This window comes from Salmo salar, chromosome 14 (assembly GCF_965601325.2).
Source record: "Salmo salar chromosome 14, fSalSal1, whole genome shotgun sequence".
Lineage (NCBI taxonomy): Eukaryota > Metazoa > Chordata > Actinopteri > Salmoniformes > Salmonidae > Salmo > Salmo salar.
In genome coordinates this window covers 85,524,032-85,536,198 of record NC_138304.1, presented here as the reverse complement: position 1 = coordinate 85,536,198, position 12,167 = coordinate 85,524,032, and the positions used below count along the sequence as shown (strand labels likewise).

The window sequence follows — 12,167 nt, the reverse complement described above, 5'->3', positions numbered from 1 at the left end:
TTTACCACTAGAATGTCTGGGTGGTGCTCTCTAGTGGCAGAATTTGTGGTATTTATAGTAGGCCTACTGAGCAAATGGTTGACACTAGCTGCTGCTCCCCATATGGACAGGTTATGATCATTTAGGTGGCAGGTTAGGCTCATTTAGGTGGCTGGTTAGGATCGTTTACATGGCAGGTTATGAGAATTAGGTTAAGGTTAGAAAAGGGTTAGGGTTAAATAAAATGCTCTCCTAGCCTGTTACGAAAACGTACAGTAGTTGTACTCTCTCTAGTCACAACCACCCTTCAGTGTTCAAACCATAGAGAATGATTATAGGCACAGAGTTTCTAAACCCAGAGACGCAACATCGCAAGACTTTTGGAATCACTTGCGAAGTAGACCAGGCCGGGGTTTGAGTTGTTCATTTTCTCGAAATCTAAAGTCACAACCTAGATTCGAGCCAATTTAGAATTTGAACATGTTATTACTCCAACTTCGTGAAAGTGACAAAGACCCGATGAGGTGTGTCGGCGCATGAGTTTAGCTAGCCAACGTCGCCCATGTCATAGGCTAAAACTGCCTCTCCAATTGAAATCCCTATCTTCATACTGTAGTGTCTTTGATAGAGGCCTCTAGTGGCCAAAAGGCCGTATACATTTTTTATGTAGTCAAGTGGGTGTGACTGGATGTCCAACCGGGTCATCAGGAGGGATCAGCCAATATTGAAGAAGAAAATGGACAACTTCAAAATGGAGATTGCCTCAATGGCGCAGCCCATACTGTCACAGAAGCTGGCTCAGATACAAAGATGAGTCCTCTACATACAATCTAGTAAAAAAACACCATAGACTACTAGCCTAGTGGTTAGAGCGTTGGACCAGTAACCGAAAGTTTGCTAGATTGACTCCTCGAGCTGACAAGGTAAAAAATCTGTCGTTCTACCCTGAACAAGGCAGTTAACCCACTGTTCCTAGGCCGTCATTGTAAATAAGAATTTGTTGTTATAATTGACTTGCCTAGTTAAACAAAGGTTAAATAAATATACTATACTGTATCAAAGATTGTTATAACTAATCCAAGATAGACCATAGCCTGCCGTTTCCAACGTGAACAAATGAGTCATAGTGGGCAGAACAAGCAAGGAGGGGGGCAGAGCAAAGCACGAGCTAACGAGATCCTATTGGCGCGTTCAAGCATGTATTTTCATATTTCCGTTAGGGAACTCAACTCTGTGAGGTATGCGTGTGCAATAACTAAATTCGCCCTTGCACTCCTAAACAACGCAATTGTGTTTAACTTCGGCAAATGGTAAAATCTACAAAACTTAGTCCACTCTAACAGATTGTAGTTATGGGAACAGAAAAGTGTATTGAGATCAAATGTTTCATCGATGAGAAAATGTATATAATGTCGGCCAAAACTCATCTCGCTCCATCTTCTCCCACTGCCGGCCACTGGGTTTCCTTTAGTCAACATATTTGGTAATGAGCGGAAACTTCAACCGGATGCTTCACACTTGTACATCCTGTGAATCATCTGGCTCATCTGTGACATTATGTTCACTTCAAACGCAGAAAAGCAAGCAGAAGACATTTCTGTGCGTCGCGAATTGTGCAGCTGTCCATTTTCTCTTCGTGTCTACAGAGTTAGGATATAAGCGTCATACTTGCCAATTCACGACATTTCTTCACAAGAATAGTGGCAGGTAGGCTTAATTAAATTGGTGAAATAAATTATGATTGCGTATGTTGGTTGCATTTCATGTTGTTTTTGTGCTCAATAGTTTCACTTTCACTTTTGATAGCTTTAAGGGTATTTTTATGTCTGTGTTTTAGAACATTTCTTTCAAACATTTTCTTTTAGTAGATCTAATTATATCAAAATATTTTTGACCTTTTATGTTACTTGAAATTAGCAGTTGAACAAGCTGTCAGACAATAATAGCAGTTGATGTCTGCGTTTTTTGTTGTCCAAACGTTATGCAACATGAGAGATGCTCTAATGGTGACTGTTCAGGCGTCCTGTCTTTATATTCTGTTTCCTTCCTCCTTCAGAAAACTTCAACTGCCCTTGACCAGGCTACATCACATACTGAGATGGCGTAAGGGATTTATTAAATTGAGCAGACTCACTAAAATGTATCTAGTTAGTGTGTTGTAATGACACTGCAATAAATAATGTGTGGTGGGGTTGAAATCATTAGAGAACTGTACACACAAATCCAGTGTTAATCTAATAAAAACTCATGACGGTTTGTCTCTGTTGGTCTGTATCCCATACAGATCTGCAGGCTATCAGGACATTAAGAACAATTTCATAGAATGTGGAGAAACACGAGGTACCTATTGATTTGTTGACTTGATCATACCTTGGCTTTGGTCACTCAACGGTTTGAGATAATATGGTAGCTGCAAAGCAGTTGGTTAGCCTACAGCAGCAGCTTTTGTCACCAGTAATATTATTGTATGCCACAGCGTTTAGAATTGATTTTAAGAAACATGTTTTGGTCAGAGTTTTAACCCTAATGAAGAAATATTGACCAAAACGTTGCCTTTAAGATCTATTTAACGTTGTGGAACATAGACCTAGCATACAATAATGCGTTTGGCTAAAACAAAAACCTGCGTATATTCGACACCGGCTCTCCAGTAATTGAGTTTGACACTTTTGTTTTCAATATCGTCAACAGATGCAAAGAAATACCGAAAATCAGTCTCTGACACAGTGTGCAAACATCGCCATGCGAGTATTACTCTCAAGAAGCCAGAGAAATCAGAGTGGAAGATTGGGGGCCTGGATGACACGTGCTACAAAGGAGAAGAGGAAGTTAAGGAGTGGGGGAACTTCTACCTACCAGACAGTGTTACGATGGAGGTGTTAGGAGCTGTGGAAAACCTCCCCTACCCGACAGAGAGTGGCCAGCTGGTCATAATGCTGTGTGAGGACCGTCAGGTGTATGCTTATGACGGAGAGGAGATGCACCTGGTCGCTCTGAGCCTGAAGGAAGTCTTTGACTCTGGGCTTCAGTATCCTGGCTTCAAGTCCTTCTACAGAGGGGAGTGCTTTAAGGACATGGTGAGAATCAATCTGTAGTGAATCAAACAGTAGTTATAGCTGGTAAGAATTGAAATGTAGTGATTCAAGTAGAGTAACATTTATTAGTAGTAATTTGGTATAGTTTTGTTAATATTGATATTGATAACAGATCAGGTGTATTTACTAATCTTGAGGAGTGATCATGCTTGATATCTAACCCTTACATTGTGCTGTTTTGCGTTGCATTCTGTTGTGTAGACGAAGGAAGACTGGGACATGGTAAGACAGGGCAGTGTGGGGAGGATTCTTGAAAATGAGCACCAGAAGTTACTGAGACAAGCCAAACCCAGCTTCCTGAGTTGTCTTAACTCCATCAAAGGAGCAGGTGGGCAGGTTTAATGTGTACCACACCAATAGAGCTCATTATTGGTGTGCCCATCCATTGTGATCAGTGATAATAAAAAGTTAAGATAGATTTAACTGGTTTTATACTGTTACAGTAATTGCTGTTTAGAAAAGTTGCCGTTTTTGAATTTACTCCTTTCTTAACAAGTACCTTTGCCCTTCCCTCACAGGTGCCTGTAGCTATCCCGAACCAGTGGAACCTCCAACAGTACTTGTTTAAGAAGCGATATAATCACTACTTATAGACCCATAGTGACAAAAACTGGTCATTATTTCAAGTTAACGTGTATGATGGTGTTAGTAGGGCTGTGGTGGTCATGAAATTTGGATTGTTAATGCAAATACCTGCCGATGTCATGGTATTTGACTGTTATTTAACAAACACATTTAGCATCTCCTGGATTCCACCCATAGAGTGCATCTACATTTTAAAAAGTCTAATAAATCTATTTAATATAGCCTACACCATCACAATAAATCCATTATTTTGGGCAGGTCTAAAGAAACAATATGATATGAAGAAAATGTAGCCTATTTCAGAAGAACAGAATAGCATATTCTGAGTTGTCCTTATGTTAGTCCCTGATCTGGCTATGCCATATGGCTGTGGGTTACGCTAGTTAATTTAGCAGACAATAATTGCTTATAATTCCCGTGGCATTAAATTATATTATTTTATAGTGAGAACAATAAAATGTAACATAGCTGAATAAAATAGAAAATATATGTTTCCCCAAATTATTTCCAAGGGAGTGCAAACATGCGGCTATTCTGTGTTGAGCATTTAACAAAGAAACAGAACCTCTTATATGCTTAATTTAGAGTTATTTATGCAACTTTAGTTGTGATACAAACGTTTGGCTATATGTTTTGATTTCTAATACATTCTAAGGATGCATGATGCGAGTAATGATGAATAGAAAAAAAGTTGCATGAAAGGCAAGCACTTTGCTCTGTTTCTTGCACAGGCTGCACACATTTCATCAGTCTCTCATTGCTAATATTCTCACCCATCAGACTATTCTCAATATAATCTGGTCTTTACATATAGCCTTTGCATATAGCCTTTGCATATAGCCTTTGCATATAGCCTTTACATATAACCTATATGTGTGGAATATTTTTTTATTTTTTAGAATGGCCCACCCCCCAAAAAAAAATCTGGCATCTGTAGCCTGCACTCTAATAGCAAGTGGAGGTTACGTGCTGTTATGTTTTTAATATACCAGGTAGGCTACACCATTTGTAAAGCGGATTAAGGTGCTTCATTTTAAGAATTGAGCAATAAATATAATAACACGAGAAATCTGGGATCCTCTTTTAAATAGTAGCCAGTCAAACTCTGTGTTCACACGCGACTGCGCAATGACTGGGCTTATAAGAACCCATTTCACTAGGCTCTGTAGGCTATGGGCTCTCCAACCGTGTTCCAGGGGTCTTGGGACTATATGCTACTTTTGGAGTTATTTGGCCACTTTAGTTATGAATCAACCTTATCAAAACATATAGGCCTATGTGCTAGGCTACATGATGCGTGTGACTATGATTAGAAAAACTCCCACAAAAAATGCATGCGCTGTTTCTTGCCTTAGACTGCACACGCTGGGCATCATTCACAAGTGATAATATTCTCACCCCCATCAAACTATTTTCAATTTATTCTAGTCTTTACACATACTAAATAATATGTGTGAAATTGGTTTTGATTTAGAATGGGCCATTATCATGCACCTGTTGGAACAGGGGAAGGGGAAAAAAGACATGTAGTCCGTATGTCCTTGAATAGAAAATGGAGGATGCTTTCCCCTAGGTTCATTTTCATGCCAGCCAGGTAGGCTACTCCAGTTGTAAAGCAAAACAATGTGCTTAATATTAGGAAAGTTGAGAAATAAATATAGTCGATAGAAATCTGATGGGATCCTCTTTTTAAAAGAGCTCATCAAAACTCTTTCTCACGCAATTGCATAGCCTATAGAAATGTTGCGCAACAGGGCTTATAGGAACACTTATTTAATTCTTTGCATCAACCAGCTATGAGTTGCTAGCACTCGCTACGCAAACTGAATGTCAGGGCTCTCATGAAGTGTTTGATTTGATTTAATTGGACAATAGAGCACAGAGTACCAGGCCATTAGTCTGTTTGGTAGGCTACTAATGACCATCAGTGGCATCAGAGCGCAGTTTTGGAGAATTGTAGTTCCCGGGACTAAATGTCACATGGAATTTGACTGCGGTCATTACTCGTGACTGCCGGTGGGCGGTAATATGGTCACCTTAACAGCCCTAGATGCAATGCATGATACATCCTTTTGGTTGTTAATTCAATGTGTCAAAGTTTTACTTCTATCTTGTCCATCATCAAATAAACTAGGCCTACTAAATGTGTGAATTATGAATCTTCTCTGCATGCAGGACCATGTCATCATTGTCTGGACATTTAAAGTCTTATCTGACTGTATGTTTTCAGCAGTGGTAGAAAATTCAGTAAACATGTTAAAACTTTGAATGTTTAACTTTTTTCTCTCTCCAAAGTACGCATGTTACCTGTTTAAACCTCTCCTGCACATTTTTCCTGCCGCGTCACTCCTGAACCATACCATACAGCTCTACAGGAGTCTACACTACTGTTAGGTTCTTATTTTTCAGAGTAAATGACTCACGGACACTAGAGAAGCTTTAACCAAGTTTAATCATCCACAAAGGTTCTGTACAGCAGTGATCAGACAGCAAAACATTTCAGACATCACAGTTTATATGCATCCTACTTAAGACACTCCTCCTTACAGTTTATGGCTCCACAGGAAAGAAGGTAACCAGATACCAACCCTGATTACTCCCTTAAGGGGAACTGACCTCACCCCTCACCTCCTGACCTCAACCCCTTCTTCACCTAATCCACAGATATCCATCTGTCTTCCTTATATCAACACACCTCCATCAAACACATTCCAAAGCCTTCTGTCTTTCTTCAGAGAACCATTAACTTCTAACATAGTCTCTTTCATTTCCTATCATTCATTTACTACCTATATGATCAAAGTTTAGCTGATTCCAACACTACCAACCAATCACTTCATCTGCCTCAGAAACTCTGTGCTGGACCAATCACATATTTGGTGCACTAATAAACAAATATACACAAATTAAGTATTGTGGATAATTTTTATTTGTGAGTGTTGATTAGGTCTATGGGTGCATTTTAATAGTCTGTAGTGGTTTCTTCTCCATCTGAGAAAACAGGACACTGACAGGTAGAAGCAATATTAGGGATATATCTACAGGGGGACTGGCTCTCACGTACAGTCATGTCAGTGCAGATTAAGGAAAGGTGATGAGGAGAAGAAGCAGGAAGCTACTTGTGGTGCAGCTCTGAGATTGTGGCCAAAATAACTAGAATAATGAATAGTTTTTCTCTCCTTGTGATGTCTTCACGTTTGCATCAAGGGAATTCACTGCATTTCACACAACTTTATATATTAATTTATATATGTACTTTATTACCTGTACTAACGCAGTTAGATTATATTCAGGGGTGTTTCTGGGATTTTAAGACATTGGGGGCTTAGCCCAAAGCAAGTAGGGGGTCTCAACAGCTAAATGCAGGAATTAAAGAATTCCACAGTACACACACACATTCTCTCACCTACAAAGTATTTGTAAACCATGTTTTCCTTTTTCACTGTATTTCACCTCTTATAATTTGTGCAAATAAATATAACTAATTAGAATCTATAGAACAGCTTGAAGTGATACAGTCTATTGTGTACTCAACCCACCTCTGTTCTCTCTCCATCTGCCCTCTTCTGTCACTTTCTCTGTGTCTTGTCTGTTGCTGTCTCAGGTTCTTGTTTATTACTGTCTCCTTTGTCCTTTTCTGTTCTTCTGGTGTCTCTCTATTATATCGTATTCTTATGTTGCTGTCTCTGTCTTGTTTGATGTGTCTTTAGTTTTGCAATCCAAAACGGTCAAGGGGATACTGGGGTAGCTTAACTTGTTTTGGGCATGTGTCTGGGCCACCAAAAGGGGGCTCCCCTTTGGTGCACGTTTTGGTTTTTACACTAGCACTACAAAGCTGATTCAAATAATCAAAGCCTGATGATGAGTTGGTTATTTGAATCAGCTGTGTAGTGCTAGGGCAAAAACCAAAATGAGCACTCAGGGGGGTTCCCAGGACCGAGTTTGGGAAACACTGATCTAAATCATCCTCTTCCCTACAATTTGCCCTTGCCTGCTGTTCTCATCTGTCCTCATCCTTGGCTCATCTGAAAGGGAGCAAGGTGCCACATGTCATTAGTTCATATTAAAGGGTGACTGCACTTCCTGATTTTGAATTTATAGTTGGTTTGAGGTTTTAAAGTCATGGAAATTTGGAGCTATTGGAATTTTAACATAATTACTGATCGCCCCTAACTTGCCCCATAGGGATATTCAAAGTCAACCCAAATTTACCACAGCCATTACATGAAAGAATACCATGATATTGTTTGAGGAGAGTGCACAGTTATGAACTTCAAAAGTTATTAATAAACCAATTAGGCACATTTGGGAAGTCTTGATAAAACATTTTTAACAGAAATACAATGGTTCATTGGATCAGTCTAAAACTTTCCACATACACTGCTGCCATCTAATGGACATAATCTGGGCTGGGCTGGAATAATACATTATGGTCTTTCTCTTGCATTTCAAAGATGATGGTACAAAACAAATACAAAAAAAAGCATGTTTTTTTCTTTGTATTATTTTTCACCAGATCTAAACTTCAAAGTGTTTCCTTTCAAATGGTATCAAAGATATGAATATATTTGCTTCAGGTCCTGAGCTACAGGCGGTTAGATTTGGGTATGTGTAACGGCTGTCGTCGGAAGAAGACCAAGGTGCAGCGGAGTTAGTGTTCAACATATTTAATTATTGCTGTAACACTATTCAAACAAAACAAGGAACGGACAGCCAACACAGTCCTGTCAGGTGAAACACACTAAACAGAAACAATTACCCACAACCCCCAAAGGAAAAGTAGGCTACTTATGTGTGACTCCCAATCAGCCACAACCCTCTACAGCTGTGCCTGATTGGAAGTCACACGGCCAAAATAAACGAAACAATCAAAACACACACTTCTCTTCTGCCACGTCCTGACCCAACTACACCCTCTACTGGTCAGGACGTGACAGTACCCCCCCTCAAATGTGCATACCCCGAATGCACCTACACTGAAACAAAAAAATAAATAATCCCCCCCAAAAAAATTCTCCCCCCTAAAAAATAAGGGAGGGAAGGGAGGGTGGCTGCCGTCAACGACGGCACTGTGTTACACGCCTCCCTCCCCAACCCACCTAACCTGGAGGTGGATCAGGTGCGGGACGTGGCCTCCGCTGTACCCTTGGCGTCGCCCACTTAGGTTGCGCCCCTGGCCGCGCCGGAGGACTGGTGGGCGACCCTGGTTGCGCCCGGCTGGCGGGCGACTCTGGCTGCGCCCGGCTGGCGGGCGACTCTGGCTGCGCCGGAGGACAGGCGGGCGACTCTGGCTGCGCCGGAGGACAGGCGGGCGACTCGGGCTGCGCCGGAGGACAGGCGGGCGACTCGGGCTGCGCCGGAGGACAGGCGGGCCACTCGGGCTACGCCGGAGGACAGGCGGGCCACTCGGACTGGGCCGGAGGACAGGCGGGCCACTCGGGCTGGGCCGGAGGACAGGCGGGCCACTCGGGCTGGGCCGGAGGACAGGCGGGCCACTCGGGCTGGGCCGGAGGACAGGCGGGCCACTCGGGCAGCTCCGGGCAGACGGGCAACCCTGGCTGATCCGGGCAGATGGGGCACCCTGGCAGATCCGGACAGGCGGGCCACTCTGGCAGATCCGGCTCAGGATTCGCCAGGCTGGGGAGACATGAGGGAGGCCTGGCTCTGGGCGCAGGCCCTGGACTCACCAGGCTGGGGAGACCCACTGGAGGCCTGGTCTGAGGAGGCGGCACAGGAGAGACCAGGGTGGAGGGATCCACCGGAGGACTGGTCCTTGGAGGAGGCACAGGACGAACCAGGATGGGAAGACCCACTGGAGGACTGGTCCGAGGAGGAGGCACGGGCTTGACCAGGATGAGGAGACCCACTGGAGGACTGGTCCGTGGAGGAGGCACGGGCTTGACCAGGATAGGGAGACCCACTGGAGGACTGGTCCGTGGAGGAGGCACGGGCTTGACCAGGATGGGAAGACATGCAGGAGGCCTGGTTCTGGGCGTAGGCACAGGACGTGCAGGGCTGGGAAGACATGCAGGAGAGGAGGCCTGTTTCTGGGCGCAGGCACAGTCTTCACCAGACAACCAGCACGCACCTCAGGCCGAGTATGGAGAGCTGCTTCAGGTGACATCATTTCCATGACACGCTCCGTAGGGCGAATGCCGTGCCTTATGCACCAAACTAGCAGCTCTCTCATCTCTCTCTCCTTTAATTTCCCCATTAACTCCGTCACAGTCTCTGCCTCGTACCCCTCGCTCACCTCCAATGTCAGCCCGACTGGCTCTGGTTCCGACCTCGGCTCCGCCGACTGTCCCGTGTGCCCCCCCCCAAAAAATTATTGGGGCTGCCTCTCGTGCTCGTTGCGCTCTCTCTCCTCATAGTATCGCCTCTCCGCTCTCGCCGCTTCAATCTCCCACTGCGGGAGGTGATAATCCCCAGCCTGAGTCCATGGTCCTTCTCCGTCCAGGATTTGTTCCCATGTCCACAAGTCCATCAAGCTGTACTCCTGTCGCTTCTCCATCCTCCGCTGCTTGGTCCTGGTTTGGTGGGTAATTCTGTAACGGCTGTCGTCAGAAGAAGACCAAGGTGCAGCTGAGTTAGTGTTCAACATATTTAATTATTGCTGTAACACTATTCAAACAAAACAAGGAACGGACAGCCAACACAGTCCTGTCAGGTGAAACACACTAAACAGGAACAATTACCCACAACCCCCAAAGGAAAAGTAGGCTACTTATGTGTGACTCCCAATCAGCCACAACCCTCTACAGCTGTGCCTGATTGGAAGTCACACGGCCAAAATAAACGAAACAATCAAAACACACACTTCGCTTCTGCCACGTCCTGACCCAACTACACCCTCTACTGGTCAGGACGTGACAGTATGTAATTTTAGGCGAAAATTGAAAAAAGGTACGGATCCTCAAAATATCACAGACAAAATGTTCAGCTGCCCCTTTATGGATGGAAGGTTACCGTGGTAACAGGGCCACACGAGTCCTGTCACGTGAGTCTGTGATAGCGTCTCTTTATTGCATCTAAAAGCTATAAGTTGAAGCAGCAGACGCAAACTATAGTTGAAAAACAATCGAGACTTTAGAGGAAATTAGACCAACTTTTATGCCTATGCCTCCAAAAATGAATCCATCAGCACTTCACTCATTGTGCACAGCTCCCCTGCGTTTCTGCGCGAGGTGGGATATAGGATTTGTATTTATTTGTGCTAATGGCAGCTATGAAACAAAACAGCAGAAATAAACTCAGCAAAAAAAGAAACGTCCTCTCACTGTGTAAATATTTGTATGAACATAAGATTCAACAACTGAGACATAAATTGATCAAGTTCCACAGACATGTGACTAACATAAATGGAATAATGTGTCCCTGAACAAAGGGGGGGTCAAAATCAAAAGTAACAGTCAGTATCTGGTGTGGCCACCAGCTGCATTAAGTACTGCAGTGCATCTCCTCCTCATGGACTGCACCAGATTTGCCAGTTCTTGCTGTGAGATGTTACCCCACTCTTCCACCAAGGCACCTGCAAGTTCCCGGACGTTTCTGGGGGGAATGGCCCTAGCCCTCACCCTCGGATCCAACAGGTCCCAGACGTGCTCAATGGGATTGAGATCCGGGCTTTTCGCTGGCCATGGCAGAACACTGACATTCCTGTCTTGCAGGAAATCACGCACAGAACGAGCAGTATGGCTGGTGGTATTGTCAAGCTGGAGGGTCATGTCAGGATGAGCCTGGAGGAAGTGTACCACGTAAGGGAGGAGGATGTCTTCCCTGTAACGTACAGCGATGAGATTGCCTGCAATGACAACAAGCTAAGTCCCATGATGCTGTGACACACCGCCCCAGACCATGACAGACCTTCCACCTCCAAATCGATCCCGCTCCAGAGTACAGGCCTCGGTGTAACGCTCATTCCTTCGACAATAAACGCAAATCCGACCATCAGCCCTGGTGACATAAAACCGTGACTCGTCAGTGAAGCACACTTTTTGCCAGTCCTGTCTGGTCCAGCGAAGGTGGGCTTGTGCCCATAGGCGACGTTGTTGCCGGTGATGTCTGGTGAGGACCTACCTTATAACAGGCCTACAAGCCCTCAGTCCAGCCTCTCTCAGCCTATTGCGGACAGTCTGAGCATTGATGGAGGGATTGTGCGTTCCTTGTGTAACTCTGGCAGTTGTTGTTGCCATCCTGTACCTGTCCCGCAGGAGTGATGTTCGGATGTACCAATCCTGTGTAGGTGTTGTTCCACGTGGTCTGCCACTGCGAGGACGATCAGCTGTCCGTCCTGTCTCCCTGTAGTGCTGTCTTAGGCGTCTCACAGTATGGACATTGCAATTTATTGCCCAGGCCACATCTGCAGTCCTCATGCTTCCTTGCAGCATGCCTAAGGCACGTTCATGCAGATGAGCAGGGACCCTGAGCATCTTTCTTTTGGTGCTTTTCAGAGTCAGTAGAAAGGCCTCTTTAGTGTCCTAAGTTTTCATAACTGTGAACTTAATT

At 44.2% G+C, this 12,167-nt stretch overlaps 1 protein-coding gene across 2 annotated transcripts; it reads left to right on the top strand.

Moving 5' to 3' along the window:
• The first annotated feature begins 663 nt into the window (after nt 1–663).
• Nucleotides 664–4,160, top strand: LOC106570351 (uncharacterized). 2 transcript variants are annotated; one of them, XM_045694831.2, is made up of 6 exons: nt 664–902; nt 2,036–2,082; nt 2,264–2,319; nt 2,671–3,056; nt 3,276–3,402; nt 3,593–4,160. In XM_045694831.2, the coding sequence occupies exons 2-6, from the start codon at nt 2,078–2,080 to the stop codon at nt 3,640–3,642; spliced, it is 624 nt and encodes a 207-aa protein (XP_045550787.1). In that variant the 5' UTR covers nt 664–902; nt 2,036–2,077; the 3' UTR covers nt 3,643–4,160. The 2 variants fall into 2 exon arrangements, with proteins under 2 accessions (XP_045550787.1, XP_013998037.1); XM_014142562.3 differs by lacking the exon at nt 664–902 and adding an exon at nt 1,508–1,686.
• Nucleotides 4,161–12,167: the final 8,007 nt, after the last annotated feature.